This window comes from Dryas octopetala, chromosome 2 (assembly GCF_963921425.1).
Source record: "Dryas octopetala chromosome 2, drDryOcto1.1, whole genome shotgun sequence".
Taxonomy (NCBI): Eukaryota; Viridiplantae; Streptophyta; class Magnoliopsida; order Rosales; family Rosaceae; genus Dryas; species Dryas octopetala.
Window position 1 is genome coordinate 3,651,708 of NC_141367.1, and position 20,695 is coordinate 3,672,402.

Genomic DNA, 20,695 nt, shown 5'->3' on the forward strand with positions numbered 1-20,695 from the left:
AAATCAACTCAATCGGAAATCGTTTGGTTATATAACTATTATCGAATAAATAAATAGTTTGGTTAAGAAACCACTCTTTAACTACAAACTGTCCATTTATTCGATAACAGTTATATAACTAAACGATTTCCAATTGAGTTGATATTTTGCAGAGATAATCTTTAATAAGTGATTTAAAAATTGAATGATTCTGATACTAAGTCTGCACTGCCTAACAAGTAGTTTTGGGGGATGTAGGTGAGCAAGTGGTACCCCTTGGGGGGTGACCCAAGTATTACCCTTGTAAATATGCTCTAATCATCATAAAGTTGTCCATCACGAAGGATAACATATCATATTAGGATGATACTGTGGTCAACTAATGTTACTATTATTTGACAAAAGTCACATTACATAATGAATTAGAACAAAATAAAAGTTTGGGTGTAATATTAGGATAAATAATAGTTTAAGTACTTAATTGGGATGATAGGTAAAATTCAAGTATCAAAACTAATAAAAACCTTTATTTTTTGCAGAATTATTGTCAGGTCCTGCCTCTCGAATAAAATTATTTTTTCAAAATTTTACTTATATTCATTTCAATGAACCTTTGTGTACCTGTTTTTTTCTAGACCTGAAAATTGACTAGATAAAATCCGAATCCATAACGTGTTTGACATTGAGTTGGTTCACCAAGAGTTGGCTGGCTTGATTCATGAAGAGAGCTAAGTTGTATCTCTGAGTTAACCTTTTGTTTTCTTAGTTCCTAATTGTTTCTTTTCCTACATTTTAGGCTAGTTGCAAACCCGATATGGATTTGTAATTTCAATCCAATAATCTGATTAAGATCAAATCCAATAATTCATTAATTTAAACAAATCAAATATAAATTAGAAACTAATCCAATCCAACTTAATATAATATTTAATTGTATTTGATTTTATATTTTTAATAAAAATTGTATGTGTGCAAAAGTAAATTAAGATTTTTAGTTTTTTACGCATTGAAAATTCATTTAAATCGATCATTTTACTTATTTATGAGCTTAATGTTAAAAATGAGCTTAAAGTTAAAAGCATTGAAAATTCATTTAAATCATTTTACTTATCTATGAGCTTAAAGTTAAAAGTAAAAGGTTCATACGTATGCAAGAAAGATTGCATTGAACCTAAATAAAATTTTAATTATGTGTATGCATCTAAATAAATCTGATTAAAATTTGATTCAATCCGAATGTGGTGGAATTTGATATGGATTGACATGTTCGAATTTGATAATCCGATTATTGGATTATAAATGAATTCATATTTGGATTTAAATCAATCTAATCTGAATCCGATATGTTTTTCAAGCCTAATACCGTTTTAGAAGCACTCTAGGGGGTCTGGAAACAAAAACAAACATTTCTTTGGACATACAATAAATATAATGTAAAATATTTACTAGAAATATCTTCTTTTTTTTGCCTGATACACAAAATATCATTAAAAAGGACAATATTTTATTGATTCACTATGATGAATGAGAACTATGATACATGTGATCCATGTATAATATCTTGAAAAAGTATATACAAATATTTTGCGGATTTACTTGAACAGATTGTCTATTTGCTGCTTGTATCGATCCACGACTCTATGCCTTCGAATTTTCATAGTCGGAGTCATTAAATCATTATCAATCTGCAATAAAAAGGTATAATCAGCCAACCAGTAACACATCTGTAACACCAAAGGCAATGTTGATGGCACTGCTGACAATGGATAAATTTTACCGTAAAAGGTTCATCCACAATTAAGATTGGTCCAATTCGAAATGAACACCCTGAAGTCCTGCAAGAAATAGAAGGAAAATGATGACAGACACAGTCACATGATATACCTAACAGCCAACACTTGTCAGATAACTGGATCTCAAACATGGGAGTAGAACCTGTCTAAACTCTAAAGCTTAAATTTATTGGCCATAGGACCGAACATTGTAAGAAATTAAAATTAACTGTCACACATTTAAATCCGGTTCTTGAATATGCTTAACTTCATCTCACCGACATTACCAAGTCCCATAGTCAAATCTTTCCTGCCATTCCTCTAACAGACACCAAACTGCCTTAAAGTTTGAATTCTTACTAGTTTTAGACATTTTTAGTGCTCCTCAATGGGACTTCATTTTATTCAACTAAATAGCAAAAGAAAGAGAAAACATAATAACACTTTCAGTCAAGCAAATCCCATCCAATATATTTAAAATAACTAAAACTAGAAAGAGTTTTTACCATTTTCTCAATTCTTCATATAACAAGCTTGTCATTCTTTCCTTGGCTAGGTCAGAGGCATTAACATCTACAACAGACAACTTTTTGGCTGCAAGTAAAGCCTCTTCTTTGTTTGGAACAATTATTGCCCCAAGCCGTTGTTGATCCTACATATATGAATTTAACCACATACATAAAATCAGTATACAACTCTTAAAAGTGGCAGAATATACAACTACAGTAAAAACAAAAAACTGAGACTCAATTAACCTGGCCAATGACAACAATTTGTTGAATTAGACTACTTCTCAAGGCAGCTTCCTCAAGCTCTACTGGTTCAACATTTTCCCCTAGTTAAGAAAGTGGCAACAAGCACAGTGTTGGAGCAAAGGAACAAAATTGACACAAAAAATAAATACAAAACTATAAGTGTTTCATTCAGATTGATAAAAGTAGACTAATGAAAGAAAAAACCTTGTAGTAAGAGATAGTCTTCAGGATAAGAAGAAAAACAGAAAAAAAGTTTTCAATTTGAAAATATAAATAAATAAAAGCAGCCTGCAGCTACAAAATGTGAAACTCAGGTCTGCAATAATTTGTTCTTGCGTAGAAGTATAGAACAAACCTCAATTACAGAAGGTAAAGCAGTGGTTACATCATTGTGATCACATTAAATATCTAAAAGAAGTAGGATTCCCACAATGTCAAAAGAAAAATTCCAAAGATTAAATCAAATAGTGCTGAAAGAATGCAGCCAAGAGTTGCCAGAAACATTTAAAATGTTAAATAAAATATAAAAAGAACAGGTACACCATGTACTATAAACACAGAAAATGAATTTTAGAATGAGCTAAGTTTTCAGTGCATATAATTTCATATGGTTGAGACCTCTGAAAATACATATATCTATATTGCAAAACTATCAAATCTGTCTATCTCCATTTAGAAATATAATCATGCAAGCCCCCAAGATTTTGGGTGTCTTCATTAATATGAAACAAAACAAGGACATTTAATGTCATTTTCATTATTGAAGAACTTAGGATTTGGCATCCAATTTTAACAAAATTGATTACATTTTTGCATATCCTTCTTTAATTTCCATAAAATTTTCAATATTAATCATGTCAAACTTTTAATTTCCCACAAAATGATTGAATTTGTTTTTTACTTTGCAAATAAAAACTCTCCACTATGAGGAAAGAACATGTTTCGAAACATATTTTTAGGCCAAAAAAGTTCGTAAGTAACTCCTTTAATCTCACTATTTTTGTAACTTGTTCTTCAATGCTCTGCGAAAGATATTACATAGTTGCAGAAGAAGATCCATGCATGACAGATTGTTAGTAAATCCCACACAGATATTTAAAGTTTTTAGTAAGAAGATCCATGAAAGAGTTGCAGAAGAAATTTAAGCTATACCTGTTGAAAGAACTATAGTGTCCTTGGCACGCCCTTCAAGGACAACTACACCTCCACAGTGACGACTTCGCCCTGTTGAATGGTGAGGAGCAATCCAACCTATATCTCCAGTATTTAGCCAACCATCCTCATCTAATACTTGCTTTGTAGCCCCTGGATTCTAGTCCAAACATTAACAAAAAAGTCAACGAACACACATTAGGTAACTGAATAGTTTCTTGAATTCTAATAACAATTCACGTGTGTAAACACTAAACACTAAAGACAATTGAAATAAAAGATAATATATATATATGTGAGATTTGTATAAGGCAAATATGTTTGTTCACTTATATAATTATATTACATATGTTAGGTTGCGGCTCAAAGTATGGTGTGAGAAAACAAATTGCGTGGGTACTGCTGGTTGGGTGTACAGAAGAATATACAAGATTCTCAGTTACAGGGATCCATTAACTAGGACTTTGTTATATCTATGAAATAAATACAAACTATTTTTAGCATATATTCAATAGTATATTTACAAAGCTAATTATGTCAATAGAAAATAATGATACCTTGTAGTATCCTTTCATCACTTGTGGGCCCCTAATTTTTACAATGCCACTAAAACCAGGTAGGAGAACTTCACCAGTTTCAAAATCTACAACTTTGAACTCAGTATGTTGAATTGGATGCCCCACTGAACCAATAACCTTCAGTGTAGATGCAAATAGAGAAAAAAAAAGGGGATAAATCTGTCAGAATAGAACTAAAAAGAGAAGTCTAAAATACCAGAAGACTCGTTCAAGTGACTACAATTTCAGAAGACTTGTTCAACCAGAAAAAATACGATTGAAAATTTTTTAATACAATTGATATAACCCAAAAAAAAAAAAAAGATAAAAGTACTTATATAGCTATAGCATAGTTCAAGCAGTATATCAAGCCCAACACAACAACATTACAATGCAAACTAACATTCCCCTTGATGTGTGAGTCCACACAACAATCAAACCAAATTGGGCTGGACACATAAACTTTATTTCTTACATTACAGTTTGGTCGTCGAGCAGAAACAACAGGAGAAGTCTCTGTTAAACCATATCCATTTTGCAATTTCACACCAATTGCCTGCAAGCATATAAAGCTAATATAAATGATTGTCCAAAACTTCTATTTGTCAAGAAAAATATGAGTACGAATCTAACCTCAAAGAATCTATCAACATGTGAAGGCAGACTGCCTCCTCCACTAATGCCAGCCTACAGGAAGCCAAATAATTTTTTATTAGTCCCTTTCTTTATAAGTAAGGTCGCAGTATGTAGTTTTATCAATGAGATATACCTAAAAGGATTGAAATGAGAAAATACAGATTCTCTTCTGGAAACCAAGAAAACTTTGCAAATGAGAAAACAAAATGTCAAAAAGATTCTTTTAGTTAAATAATCACTTACAAGAGCTTTTAGTGCCTTGTGAAATATATCCACAAAAGCCAACCATGCAATACCCACTTTTGAAAAAGTTGTAACAATATAAAGAAGCTGACTACAAATAATAACTTATAAATAAGATGACCTTTGATATTCCGAGAGCCGAGTGGATTTTATTATAGACTAGTTTCTTTCCCAACACATGCAAAGGCCATAATAACGCAGCAACAATTCTTGCCAATAACCAATCTGATACTGAAACAAGATACGAAGGTTGCTTCTGTTTCCTCGTTAAATATGTCCCCTATGAACCAAATCGAAATCAGTCAATGAAATAAGGCATAACAAAATTGATAATTGAGTGTAAAACCAGATGCTACTTTGATAAATGGAAGGCATTTAAACAAGAGTTAAGGGACAAAATATTTATCAGAGGATTCAAATACATTCAGTCAAAAAATTATGAAGCAACAGTATTATTACAAAAGACTTATTTAACGGGTGGGTCAAACATTTCAAAGTTATGTAAGTTTAGTTTATAGATGCCAACAGAGCACATTTTACTTTTCTATGTTGAAGGCATAATAAGTTAATGGACCATAATCCATGAAGATAAGCATTGAGGCCTGCAAGGGAAATTTATTTGTTCTTTGAAAAAAATGAATTTTCTATGTTCGCTGTATGCAGTACGTCTGTCACTTCCATTGGGAATTTTACAGAACCCTTCACTATCCCTGCAAACAACGTATGAAGGAGATAAAATATCTAAGTGTGGAAAATTTGAGGGAACCCACAATCTCCATTTACTTAATGAGTAGCAGTTCAACAAAAGTTCATGTTTATTGATTGACAATCTCTGTTTACTCAGCAGAAGCAGTAGGACATATTGCTCGTTAAGGAAAATTTTAGATCAGTGATAATATGTGTTTGATATACAGGGAAATATTATATATACGTGTGCTGGGGTGTTTAGTTATAGATCTCAACCAGTGATATTCGGTTGCGATCTTTCGCAACCATGGACAACATTTGGCGGAAAGGTTGTGATGGGCCAGTGATAGGTGACTGCTAGTGACCATCATGGGTGGCTAATGGTTGAAAATGTGTTGTAGAAATATGAAGTTTAGGCATATTTTAAGTTCAATAAGAAAACATGTATAACAAAGAAACCAACTTCTGTTACATAAACTTTAAGGTGCCAAAAAAGAATACAAGATAATACAAAATACATGTTCACGAAATTATTAACATGAAGCAATTGGGGCACACAGAGAGATACTGGTTTAGTGGTCTTACTTACAGCAATAAGAAGCCATGAACAAATTAAATAACAAAAAAATAGTTGGCCATGATTTAAAAATCATATTTTAACAAAAATGAACATGAAAATAAGCATGGTGTTGTGTTTGGTTCGTTGAAGTCCTAGTTGGTTTTAGGATTCCTAATCAGTTTAGGAAACTAGAGAAAAGTGTGCACAAGTATTTCCTAGTAGCTTTAGGAAATAGTTCTCTTGTATTCCTAGTTGATTTAAGGTTAGATTTAGAGAAGAAAGTTCCTTTCCCTATTCTAAAAGGTTTAGGCAATCCTAATAAGTCAAGGAATGTAAGCTAAACCCTATAGTCTATAAATAGGGCTTGGCAAGTCTAAAAATTAGAAGAGAGGAGTTTCTCAAGTCTTCATAAGTTCTGAAGAAAGGCAGAAACACAAGAGTGATAGGGAGAGATAGAAGTGAATTGCGGGTAGAGGGTTAGTTTTAGGGTTTCAATAAGCTCTTGTAATCTATTTCTAATCTTCATAGTGCAGCTGTGATTCTCTAAAGATCACACGGGGACGTAGGCAAAGTTAGCCGAACCTCGATAACAAATCTTTGGTGTTCTCGTGTGTTTTTACTTTTGCTGTTTTCTTTGTGCTGCTTATTCCTATTGCCAAAACTGCTATAAATCTAAATACATCAAAGAATAAGGTCAAAAGGGGGTTTAATTCAATACACATGGAACATAATGAATTTAAATTTGATGACAACGACAATAGCAAACAACAAGGAAAGAACGACAAAATGCTCAGTAAATGAACCTCATAGATCCTCTTAAACTCCATGTATGCCCAGCTGATCCTTATGAACGTAAGCGCAATAAGCTTAAGAGCTGTAGAGCCGGAAGAAATCTGTTTCTGAATCCCCCTGCAAAGAGGACAGTAAAAATTTACCAAAAAAAAAAAAAAGCAAGCTTGGCCGATATTTCATGATTCTATCATGATTATTACAGCATGAGATTTCACAATTGCAAATCCATAACAAAGAGAAAAAACCAAAAGGTTAAATGGATATCTCAGTTTTACATCTGAAGCCGATTTGAGCTTTATTTAGCACATCTGATTAGACAGTTTAAATCTTACAAAATTAACCAAGGAATGGAAATTTTAATTCTTTTTATTTAAAATTAAATATTAAAACATTAAAAAAATAAAAATAAAAAATAAAAAATAAAAAAAAACAGAGAAAAAAAGGGGTTAAACAGATAACCCTACATGAAGATCAATCTTCAATGGATACTAGGAAGGAACACTTTAGCACAGACCTCCACAGGGAGAAGCAGTAGCCATAATTTTCACAAAAAGAACATACCTGTAAAGTGTCTCATACACTAAAGGAACTGAAATTACATAATCTGGTTGATATTGTCGCAAATCATCCTATCAAGTAATATAAAAAATTAGAACATATACAACCATAATGAGATATCAAATAAATACATGTTAAAATAAATAGCTTTTCCATTTCAAATAAAGAAATATTCTTTTCTTTCTTCTTCAAGATCACTGCAAAATAGTGTAGTGTAGAGTAGAGTAAATTCCCAAACCAAAAATTGTTATGGCCAGTCCTTAGAATGTATTTGCACTAGGCTACATTTCCCAAAAGTTAAATAGAATAAAGCAAATGACATCTTAACAGGCATGAAAATCAACAAAGGAAAAATTAATACCTTGAATTTCCTCACAGTAGTGTAAAATTGCTCAATTCCACATGTAAAAGCGAAATACTCAGAAGCTCGTTCATAGCAATGCCAAGGTGGGAGCATGCTGAGAAATTTATCCCCACCTACAGCAGGTGCAATGTCCCAGAGGTTCTTTATCTGCAAAAAGAACAAAGAAAATAGCCCCAAAACAAGTTAAGAATTATTTATTAAGGCAAGTATTGGTTTCAATTATAACAAATAGAAATTGGGGAAGGTCTTCCAAAATGCAACAAATAGTTGGCTAAAATTCATTGCAAGGAAGAAGACGTTGCAGTGAGGCATGTGATTCCCACATCATTTTATAAAGATATGTGATGCATTCTTGTTGTGGAGGCACATGATGCCTACCTTATCAATTACAAGGGGGGGGGGGGGGTGTTCAGAGTATTGAAGATGATTTTAAATGTCATAATCAAAGAAATTCAAGGCTCAAGGATGCATGAAAAAGTCAAGGATGGAGTTGCATGAAATACTTTATATAAGGTCAGGGATGGTATGATAGTTCCCTTTTCAAGTAATTCGTTGGTAGGGAAGTCCTTTTTTGGACTCTATACCTGTGGACAAGATTTCTTTGGTGGCAGATATTGAAACTTGATTCATAGGAACAGACAAAACAGTAATGGATTATATTACAGATTAATTTTACATGCTTTATAAGGTCCCAGGTGATGGCATTCGCGATGACGTCATCTGACAGAATTTAACAGGAGCGACATGTTTTTATTATTATTTTATTTATATATATTAAATCTTTTTACCAAGTACTGAGTGAAGGAAAATGTAGCTGTGTCTCTGCATGGAAAAGTAGCGTAAATGGATGGAGCTCCCTACAAGGTCTATATTTTCTGTGGTATGTAGGCTGCTGTGGTAGGAAGGATACTAATGGTGAAAATTTGATTAAGCAAGAGCAGGATGTGGTAAGTTGATGCTACAAAAGGATCAATGAAGAGTTGAACATGTGCTCTTTGCTATTTGCTTGCAAAAGAAAAAGTAACTATTTTATCTTTCCTTGGGATGGATCTAGTTATGCCAAGAAAAGTTGAGGAGTCAACGTGCTGCAGCATGGAAAAAAGGGAAGGTAAAAGGGGACAGATTCAAGGGTGGCTCCATTACGCTAAATGTGGATAAATTTTAAAGATCAGTTTTCACTTCTTCTGTTTTTGTATTTTTTTAGAAGGTTCTTCTGAGTACATACCATTTAACAAAATGACACCTTTCCTTTATCAGTAAAACTTCTAGATACTTTGTTAAAATTTTGTATTTTGTTGAAATTTCTAGATATTATAGCTTTGTCAAAATCAATACAACCAAGACAAACCTGATGCAACAGATTTCGATGAGTGAGCATGACACCTTTTGGTTTGCCACTTGTTCCACTTGTATATACTAGTGTAGCAACATCATCTGAGTTGATGGCTTCACATATAGAGTATTGCCCTGCAATCAGAATACATCAGATGCTGCATACCTGCCAACCAAATTGTAGTCCACTTACTGAAACTAGAAGGATATGTAGAAGTGTAATACAACTAAAATTAAATGCAAAGAAATTTTCCTGCAAAGGAAAGACAGCTAACTAAATTGATATGCCAAACATCAAATGCATTGACAATGGATAATCGTTTTACAACACACATGTATACATACATACCTATTGATACATGAATAATACACCTATATATTAAGTATATTCATAGTGATCTATTTATACATATATATGCACATACATACCCTCATATATACATATATACATAAATAAAGAGAACTTTTAGAGGAAGGGAAGGACCAACTGTCTAAGCACACAAGACTATTGGAACCACAACATTCCATGAGGTGACAGAAAAAAGTTTTATGAAAATACATTTAAATGAAATTTCAAGGCTAAATAACATTGACTGCCTCTCCCTGCTGACTTTCTCTTTTAATTTGAATAAATCAGAATTGCTGATACGATTCTGAATCAAATCTGGAGGATAAAGCTGCTTAGGCTATCAATTTTTATCCTAAACACATTAACACTGCTAAGTTTTTAATGAGTTGTGAATAAGCTAAAACTATATATTATACCAATTACACCTTTTTGTCCTTTACTTTTTGTTGCAACATTCCATAAGGTGTCAGCAACAAGTTTATGAAATTCAAGCTAAATAACACGGACTGCCTCTCCCTGCTGTCTTTATCTTTTAATTTAACTAAACCAGATTTGTTAATACGATTCTCAGACAGATCTGGAGGACAAAACTGCTTATTGAAATTGCTAGAACTACATATCAAACCAACTACACTTCTTGTCCTTTTCTTTCTGTTAAAACATCATACCTAAACCAATAATAATGCACAGATTGAAAGAGAGTATGCCCATGTTTGAAAGAGAAAAAAAATCAGAGGAGAGAATTATTCCTTAAAATGATAGTCTTAACAAATAGTACATGGGAAAAGCATGTTTGAAAGAAGAAGAAAAAAAACGAATAAAAGGAAAGAGATCATTCTTCAAAATGATGTGGTCTTAACAAATGGTGCATGTGAAATTTAAAGAAGAAACAACCACGTTGGTTCCGTCATAAGAAAAGCCTACACTAAAAGGAGCCTAAGTGGCTAACCTGTACATAGCTAGTAAATTGAAAATAGGACCTCACATTTAAAGGAAAAATGGTATGGTTGCAGTGATATACAAGTCATTCCATGAAATAATTGATTCTTTATTTCATTTTTTTCCCATTCTTCTAAGTGGTATGCTTTTCCATTCGAGAGCAAACTATAACCTAAAATTCCTGTTGAACTTTATAGCATACCATATGACTACTATGATAATGTCAAACTTGTAATGATAATAGCCTCAACAAACATGAGATCCTTTAGATGATTTAATAATACCTCAAAAAAAAAAAAAAATTAGAATTTATCTATGGCATGGAAAAAGAAAAACCAAATATATGACTAAACAATCCAATCCAAGTGGTTTGGATTGGAATCAATTTGAAAGTTACAAAACCAATTGGATTCAATTGGTTGTCAGTTTTGGGATTTCAGAAACTAAAGATCCAAACTGATCCAATTATTATGGGTACTATATTATAATATATTTTAGTGAGGTGTCCTAAATTTACTATTTTCCAGCCCTAAATCATGATTTATTTTCTCCAATATTGCATGATTTACGATTACGACGCCATGAGAAGCTGAAAACATTAGAAGTGTTAAAAACAAACTTTAGGACTTGAGTTTGAAACCAAACTTGGGCAAGGGCTTTAAACGTATTTAAAAAAAAATTATAAACAAAAACAGATGGTTGAGATATGTGCATCATCATAATCAAGCATACAAAAAGGCTCTAAATGTATTCAAAACAAAAAAGAAATTCCTATAAAAACAGATGGTTGACATACGAGCATCATCAGAATCAAGCATACTCTTACGACTCTCTCGTCCCAAATCTATAATCTCCTTGTAGCTAAAAATAGGGATCTTTCTGTCACTGACCAGGCTTGACTTCTCCCCCCAAAGCAGAACAACAAATTTCATTACAGCCTTGGAACAGAGTTCTTCTGAAATCCGATTGAACAATCCAGGACTGTCCACAGCAAGTGCAACACTGTAGTAGCAATGAAGTTAAACTCAAGATTATTCCATGGTGTCATCAAGGTAAAAGAGAAGGAAACATGCTTTTATAAAGACATAAATTTTCATTGGAACATAATACGCATGCTTTTATTGGTCCAGTGGTTTCAATGATCCCAATTGAACTATCACTACTAACTTCAGAGAATAGAAAAATCAAATTGTCTAACAGTCATTACTTCAACATTATGAATCAAAATAAGTAAGAACTATATTATTCTAAGAGATTTCTCAGATCCATTATATTTATATTGCGTTCAAGTAAGGGAATTTGCACTCATTGACACTCAAAAAGAGATCCAATGTGAAAGCAGCCCACTATAATACGTTGAAACTCTAAAAAAATGATGCATAGCACCCCAAAAAAAAAACAAAAAACATGAATTTGAATGAATTACAGGGATGCATTTAATAGAAAGCATACAACTTATTGTTTACACCATATATATATCATGACAGTGGTAATATACATGAAATAATTAGAATGTAGACTTAAGAGAGATTTTTCCCAAACCTATCTGACTGATCATATATTTGTAATAACTCTGTAACCGTTGACCTCGAACCTCTTACCACATTGATTGCTCCAGTGGCCATTATACCTAAATCAAAATAAGACATGAGAATGAGCTTTAAATATATAGAGATTGAGACACAAAGGAGATCTATCAATAAAAAACACAAATATATAAATAAACATCATGTGCAGCAGTTTAACATTTCTTTAATGACTTTCTCCCAATAATAGAGTTGACTAGCTAAAAATTGTTCAAAGGTTCATTAAAAATACATAAAAATTTGTTTCAAGAGTATTCTAAAATTGAAGGTTTTCGCTAGCTATGCAGATGGGTGAAGTGATATTGTGACAGCCGCATTAGCATTATATTCCGCCAACTTGCACATTCAATAAATAAAAGTTTAGCTGCTTGTTTTATTAAAGAAATTGTTGTTTATTATCAAAAATTAAAAAATAAAATAAAATTTTAGACCCAATTCAAGTTTATCCTCCAAAACTGCTACATATTGCTTCCAACGTGGATGGGTGGATTGGCACCACACAAATTTAGCGAATAGTTTATTTGATATAGGAGAAGTGCAAAATTTAGAGTCAGTGTCTCCATTAGCAAAAGTGAAATGAAACAAGATTAACTCCTTTAAAAGTAACAAGTACAGCCAATTTTGGGGAAAAAATTATGGGTGTTTACTTAGCCTCTTTTGTACAGTTCATTCTCAATTTGTCACTCAACTAATACCCCTTCTTTAGGATTGTTCTGCTACATTTTTCTACATATAGAATATGCACTTGATTCCTTTCATGGGTGCATTCAGTTATATTCCAGTTATCAACAGCAGGAAGTGAAGCAACAAACCTGAAGAGCATACAGTGATGCTATCAGAAGATTCAGAACAATATGGCGATAGAGAAAATGAGCATACCACATTCTAGAGAAGGTACTATGAGAAAGCTCTAAAAAATTGATTTAATCAAATATTTTTTAAGCAACAATGCTACGAAAAATTCCATACCCTGATCTGCAACAAGCCAACGACATGAATTATCAGCAAAAAGTGCAATTTTTTCTTCTGGCTTTAATCCAACAACTCTCAGGCCTTCAGAAAAATCCAAAATTTCCTGTTCAAGCTGCTATTTTGAAGAAACCAAGGACAAACACAAGTAACAGTAGAAAATCATTAAAAAAATTAAGAGAGAGTATATTGATACAATCAAACTAAGCTAATGGCCAGTCAATACAAAAGCTTAAGTTACCACACTCGAACACTTTTCCAATAAGTAGTGTTATGTTACTAGTGATCCCAAAAGCTTAAGCTGTTAGAAGAGAAGCCTAACAATCTATACCAGCCACAAACTCAACAACACACACTAAAAGACAGAAATTCTAAAACATGAGTAATTAATAGTATTTCTAAGTCAGAACATTCACTTATAAGAGCATTGTCCTTTCACTCCAAAACTTTACATTAGGCTGCTTCAAGTTTTTGGAGTAGTGGGTATCTTTGCCTAAAAGTTGTTACTCTTTGATGGTTGTGGAGTACTAGGATGTTGGGGCTAATAAGAAGCGATAAATTTTATTTTTTTTTGGAGATGTGCTATTTTATCTTATCTTTGGATTATTTGGAAGGAAAAAATTAACAGAATCTTAGAAGATAGGGTGGAGGAAGTGAATTTTTTATGGGAAAGAAGATTCTTTGGCATCCTTATGGGATTCATTGTCAAAGCTGATTGTTAATGTAATCCTTATATCTTTTCTTGTAAGTCACTGGGTCGAAATTCATTTTTACTATGTTTAATAAAAGTTTTTGTTTCAACAAAAAAAAAAAAAAAGGATGCAGTAGAATGCAAAAGAGAAAAAGAATAAGTAATTTTTTTTTTTTGGTCATTGCATGAAATGCCCATTCTGGTGAAAAAGAAAAAGAGAAAAATGGTCATGATAGAATATATATGAAAGAGACAATAAGTAAAAAGAAAAGAAAATTAACCTCTTTATAAGTTAAACTTGAAGGTGGGTCATGGTATGGATCCTTCAATGCCACGCGATCACCATATTTCTCTGCTGAAGATCTCCAAATATCAGGAACTGCTTGCCAATCATCAGACACCGAAGCACCATTACCATCTATTAACGCACTTTCTAGAAAAGGTGAATACCTTTTTATCCGCATTTCCTCTGTCTGTAACAGAATATTTTGAATACAAATAGATATAAGTGCCCCGTAGCTGTGTTTCCATCTGTACATTCAAAACGTTTTAAAGCAAAGAGAAAACAAACACAAACTTTTTAATATACACTTAATAAGATCATTGCAATAGGACCAAAACGATCAAATGATACTTTTGAATATGGCATGATGAATTTAATTCATATTCATATAATTCCACAGATCTCACTTTTGAAAGCTCAAGAACACTTACTACCTCTTATGGAAGTGGAATACTATAAAACAATGAAGCAGACATACAGATAAGATAACATACCGAATCATCTAGACAAAAGTTGAAAGCTCTAAGAACTCTAACATAAATATATCAGTTTCTAATTCCTTACTTGAAAAGAAATTAGCAAAAAACTGAAGAAAATGAAAATTCTGGACGCATGTAAGTTTTATTCTGGACAAAAATGACGCCGGAACATAGCAACGAAACCAAAATACAAAAATATAATGCTTATGAAACCACGGAAATTAATATAACATAGTAACACTGCAACGGGATTGCCAATGTACCGTGTATTCAGAAGTACATTACATTCAACAACAACAGAAATTCATATCCTAAACCTCATTTTAAAGGTGTAGGAATGTCAACACAACTCTCTTTTCAACTGTCTCATGCATTCAGAATTATAAATTCTTATCCACAATGATAGAATTACAAACATTGCTGACATAGTAACATTTGCATTGGAGGCAATACTATGAACCCATCAACCCAAACATATTAAATGAGTAGAAATTCAAAATGAAAAATACATACAAACCAAACAAATAACAAATCCACTGCCAATGAAAACGTGTCGAATTCCCAAAAGGGTGTTCAAGAATCACCTTTGATTGGCAAAACACTCGAAATCCACGATTCAGAGGAGACCCACCTCGGCATCCATAGCATGTTCTAAGAAAGGTCTCTCTGCTTGTGAATTTATTATTAGAAGATAGGAATTGATGGGTATGCCCACAATCAAAAGTGTTACCCAAAATGAAGTTGGACATTAAGAAAATGGTGGCCATATTTGATTCGCAGAAGCAGAAGAACAAACTGTGGAAAGTGGGATTTATCAGAGCTCCAAATAAAGCACTGGTTGTGCGTCCCTTTGTATGTATTCACAAGTGATAGTGTTTCTGAACAATTAGTGTGAGAGAATGCAAGAGTTGTGAAAGACAGACGACGACGTTTCTGCAGCGGAGTCGATTGGGTTACACATAGAAGATAGAAAAGAGAGTAGACAGATATCAGAGTGACAGAGTCTATCAGATAAGAGAAATTTCCTTGGTTTCCTTTCGAGCAAATTCTGCCGCGTTCAGGCTACCCACGCCAGAATTTGATTAAAAGACCTTTTTGCCTTTTTTAGGACAATAGTCACAATGCCACGTGAATTGATATGACTAATCACTTTCTAAGAGAAATTCTAAACCAACCCGCTTCTATGTCCCATTCATTTAAAAACAATTTTATTCTCCAAACCCAACTGTTCGTATTGATACCCACAACCTTCGCGATCTTCAACCACCACTCTTTTTAATATCCAATTTTGTGTTCGCTAAGAATAAGAAAGATTTTTATTTTTTCTGTTTTTTTTTTCATTCTTTCTTTGTTCGATTTTAGAGTTTTGCTACGATTTGAGGGAGATTTAATGATATACTTGAAGAGATACAACATAATAGAACCTTAATATAAGAGGTTTGAGTAGGAGCTCCGATGGGTGTTGGCTGTTGTGTGGTTAATTTAATTCAGTAACCCTTTTTAATGTACAATAAGTTTTTTTGACCCTCCTCTCTCAAAACTTACATTTCTAATATTTGTTCGGACCAAAATGCCCTTATATATATCATATGTAGACCGCGCATTCAACAACTAGACCAGAAAATCGACCAGTTGCTTCTCCCTCACCTTCTTTGCCTTCGAAACTCTGACAGTCCTGTTCCTGGAGCAGCTACTTTGTCGGACCACCACCAATCTTTTGGTGTTGTACGAGGATGAAGATTGGGGCTTTCTGAGAGGCCAGATATAGAGGGATTGGAGACGGCGAAAAACTGCCAAGAGCGAGGACCACAAATCTTAGATCTCAGCTACTGGTTGCCGCAGCCGATGTTAGCCCAGTGCCTGGTGCATATGAGCTCCCAGAGCCGCTCATCCTGCGCCATTTTATGCCATTGCTTGTTCACGCATGAAGCCATCCCCAGCGTTCGATCGTCTACGTGCTTGAACACCTCGAATATCAAATTGAAACCAGATTCGAAAACCAAGAACCCTCTTGAACTTGAACAATCTCTTCTTGCTTTTCCTCGTCTTTTTCAACCTTTTATCTTCTTCTTCATTTTCTGATCAGCTGCAGCTGTTATCTCCGTACGATCGTCACTGAAAGATCGAGGAGAAGCAACTAGTCAATTTTCTGGTCTAGTTGTCGAATGCGCAGTCGTCGGAAGAGGAGAAGCAACTGGTCTATTTTATGGTCTAGTTGTTGAATGGGCGGTCTACATATAATATATATAGGGGTATTTTGGTTCGTACAAATGTAAAAGGCTTAGAAATGTAAGTTTTGGGAGGGAACGGTCAAAAAACCTTATGGCATATTAAAAAGGGTTATTGAATTAAATTACCTTTTTTTCATATTTAATTATTTATTTGTTTGAACTATCCAAATTTTAATGGGGTTAAACAAGGAATTAAATTTCGGATTTCGAGGAAATTTCGATGGAAATTTCAAAGATTTTTAAATTTCGACAAAAATTAGACGGAAACAACGGAAATTACTATCAAAATACGGAAATTTTTAATGAAACTTTACTATATGTTTATTTAACATATTATCTACTAAATTGATAAAAAACATTGAAGAAACCAAATTATATTGTAGGTTTCATATGATATAAGGTGAATATAATGTGCGCTGGAGCAAATACTGTTAAATAAAATTAGTATAATTAATAAATAAAATTAGTATATTCTTTATATTGTATAAATTAATTATACACTAAAATCTAAACCCTAATACTCTATATACTCTATATACCCTAATACTTTTTATACTCTATAATTTATACATTAAATCCTATATACTCTATATTCTTTAGGATATTAGGTTTTAGGCCCTTTAAGATACTTTTAATTATCTTTTATATAGAAATGTATTAGAGTTTAAGGTTTAAAATAACTAAACGAAATCCCAAACTTTTTTTTTTTCCAATTGCCCAAAGGCCCCAAACCCCCCCCCCCTCTCCTTTTTTCTCTTTGTTTTTTTTTTCTTTCTTTACTTTTTTTCCCTATGCCTCTCTCTTCAGTTTTTTTTTTTTTTTATCTTTCCTTCCATTTTTCCCGTGCCTCTCACCCAGCCAAGCTTTGTCTTCACTAAGTGTAACAACCCAAATTTTGGCTTATGGTAATTTTGTTACTTAAATTTTTCAAACTTGTTTTAAAGTTTGTTTAAAGGAATTAGAAATTTATTTAAGTTTATTTTAACTAACTTAGATCTTTAATTGTGGTTCTAGAACTTAGTTGTGTGGAAATGAATTTTAGAAAATGAAAATTCAAGAATTTGGCGATTATTATTTTTTTTAGAATTAAATTATGAGAGTAGGATTTTTCATAATTTTTTTTAAAGCAATTTGACTATTTTGAGGTCATAGAAATTAGTACTCATCAATACGAGTCCGTAGAATTTTTCGGTGAATTATTTGGAGTCTCGAGCTATTTTTGGTGAATTTCTGAAGTTGGAGAAAATACAAAATAGGAAAATTTCGATAAATTTCAGTAAATTTTGGTAAATTTCAATAAATTTCGATAAATTTCGGCAAAATGTTCACAAAAAATTGTTAAACATGTGTTTCGATTTCGGAACCCAAAAAAAATGAAATTTTTGGCGAAAATTTCGAAATTTAATACCTTGGGGGTTAAGGCCTTCTACAGTGGGGGCTGTATCTAATCCCTAATTCTATTTTTTGGGTATAATTTGGGTATAACCCATGTACAATGGGCCGGAATCTTAACCCCAAAAATTTTTAATCCCCAAAACCTATCCCCAGTTTTGGGTATAAGCTATACCCAAAACCAAAACACATGCTGGCCCACCAAAAATAAAAAACTAAACACTTCTCTCATTCACGTGATGGCAAGCCGCGGGACCCACTGGAGCTTTGTCTAAAGTTGATACTCCCACATCAGCTGACAACTCCTGCTCCTGCATGCATCTTCATCAATTGCCAAATGAGAGAGCTTTGGCTAACGGCTCCTTGCCAATAGCCCAGAAAAGGTGGGCCTTATGGGCCATTTCAAAATGAATGGTCAAGATGTGTGTGCCGTTGAAGATCAACGGCCCATAAAATTTAGATGTTATTTTTGGAAAAAAAAAATAATAATAATAAATATAGAAAAAAGTCGAAAAAATTGTCAAAAAATTTCGAAAAATTTCAGAATTTTTTTTAAAAATTTCCTTTAATTTTATAACGGCTAGTACACCAAAAATTCTATATAAACCTCATTCTTCTTATTTTGTTCTTCACATCTTTCTCTCTTTTACACCACATTTTCATCAAATTTAGTGAATTCAATATGGTTAGAGGTCTTGGTTGGGCCAAAGATGAAGATATTACTCTAGTTCAAGCTTGGCTAGAGAAGTCTCCAAATTCGGAACTCGGTGCACAACAAAAAAATGATGTATTATGGGCCGAAGTTTACATTGTTTTTCAGCGTAATTTGGGCACATCAACGGGCAGAACAATGGGCGCAATTAGATCACGGTGGAAGGACATTGCCGCCTTTTGCAACAAATTTTATGCCTCGTTTTTGGATGCCGAAAGGAGACGTCAAAGTGGTGCGAATTCAGACGATGTGGTAAGTTTTATTTTATGAATATATATTTAATTGAATGTTGTATGTTTATTCCATTGTTGATACTTGATAATTTATTCATGTGCCATAATTTTTGTAGTTTGCGGACGCACTTGAGATATATAAAGACAAGAACAATGGAAAAAAGTTTAGCATGCTCCACGTTTGGAAGGATTTAAAAGAATGCGTCAAGTACTCAGCTGCAAATTCAACTGTGCGGGTCAGTGATCAGGACGCACCGACCGATTACACACCGGATGATCAAGATGAGACTTGCCTTGATACAGATGATGATCCACCATCATGGCAACCGGTAGGCCCGTCACGCCCAAGGCCACTAGGAAGAAATAAAGCAAAGCGAGCCAAGGCAGTTGATCCCCACCAAATTCATATGTTGGAGGCAATTGACGAATATAATGATAGGTCACGTGTAGCTGAGGAAATGAGACATGACAGAGAAAGGGCGAGGCAAGAAAGAGAAGTGGCAAGAAACATGGCATGGGAAGCAAGAGAAAAGGCAAAGGAAGCAAGAGAAAGGGCGAGAGAAGCAAGAGAACAGGTGAAGCTTGAGAGGGCGATAGAGTGGGAGGAAGGTCAGATTATGGACAAAGACTTGACAAACATGAATGACATGCAAAGAGAGTATTGGGGATCAAAGCAAGCTGAAATAATTGCAAGAAGACGTGCACGTGCTACCGCTAGTTTAGCCGGATACTACCCGGATATGACCGACCTCAACCAGTCATACCCAGGGTACCCTCCAAATAATTAGTGGATTTGAATTATGTTTTTATTATGTCTGAGATGTGAATTATATTTTTATTATGTCTGAGAGTTGAATTATGTTTTTATTATGCTTGAGAGTTAAATTATGTTTAGGATTTGAATTATTATGTTTAAAGTGACTATTCCCCTACCGGTAGGATTTGAATAGTGTAGTGGATTTGAAGTGACTATTCCCGTACCCTGCATGAAGTGACTATTCACGTACCCTGCATGATATGACTATTCATGTATTCTGTGTGAAGTGACTATTCACGCACCCTGCATGAAGTGACTATTCACGTACCCTGCATGAAGTGACTATTCACTAACCCTGCATAATATGACTATTCACTAACCCTGTATGATATGACTATTCACGTACCCTGCATGAAATGATAGGTCACGTACCCTATTATTATGAACTCTCTATAAATTGTGATAACTTCGTCAATTGAAATTCACATAGTTTTTATCTATTCAGGATAATTTATCATCCGATCAAAACTTCGATGAATCCTTTCAACTACGCATCGTCTTCATCGTCATCTTCGAGTCCTCCCGAGATCGAGTATGACGATTCCGATACTAGTTACGAGAGGGTAGAGGAAGGCAGAAGGCTGATGGGGTGTGTAATTATGTCCATGGGGCAATCAGTCGTCGCCCC

The 20,695-nt window shown here is 33.6% G+C and overlaps 1 protein-coding gene across 3 annotated transcripts; it reads right to left on the reverse strand.

The window, feature by feature from the left end:
- Window positions 1-1,404: 1,404 nt before the first annotated feature.
- Window positions 1,405-15,745, reverse strand: LOC147292556 (putative acyl-activating enzyme 16, chloroplastic). Of its 3 annotated transcripts, none has more exons than XM_086232118.1 (18): window positions 15,267-15,745; window positions 14,202-14,393; window positions 13,230-13,344; window positions 12,217-12,304; window positions 11,471-11,676; window positions 9,403-9,521; window positions 8,052-8,201; window positions 7,694-7,761; window positions 7,144-7,249; window positions 5,216-5,374; window positions 4,849-4,902; window positions 4,691-4,771; window positions 4,216-4,353; window positions 3,659-3,818; window positions 2,507-2,586; window positions 2,258-2,403; window positions 1,757-1,814; window positions 1,405-1,664 (listed from the first exon to the last, which is right to left on the reverse strand). In XM_086232118.1, the coding sequence occupies exons 1-18, from the start codon at window positions 15,447-15,449 to the stop codon at window positions 1,572-1,574; spliced, it is 2,196 nt and encodes a 731-aa protein (XP_086088244.1). In that variant the 5' UTR covers window positions 15,450-15,745; the 3' UTR covers window positions 1,405-1,571. The 3 variants fall into 3 exon arrangements, with proteins under 3 accessions (XP_086088244.1, XP_086088243.1, XP_086088245.1); XM_086232117.1 differs by having other exon boundaries at window positions 13,230-13,347; XM_086232119.1 differs by having other exon boundaries at window positions 13,230-13,347; window positions 14,202-14,451; window positions 15,267-15,407.
- Window positions 15,746-20,695: the final 4,950 nt, after the last annotated feature.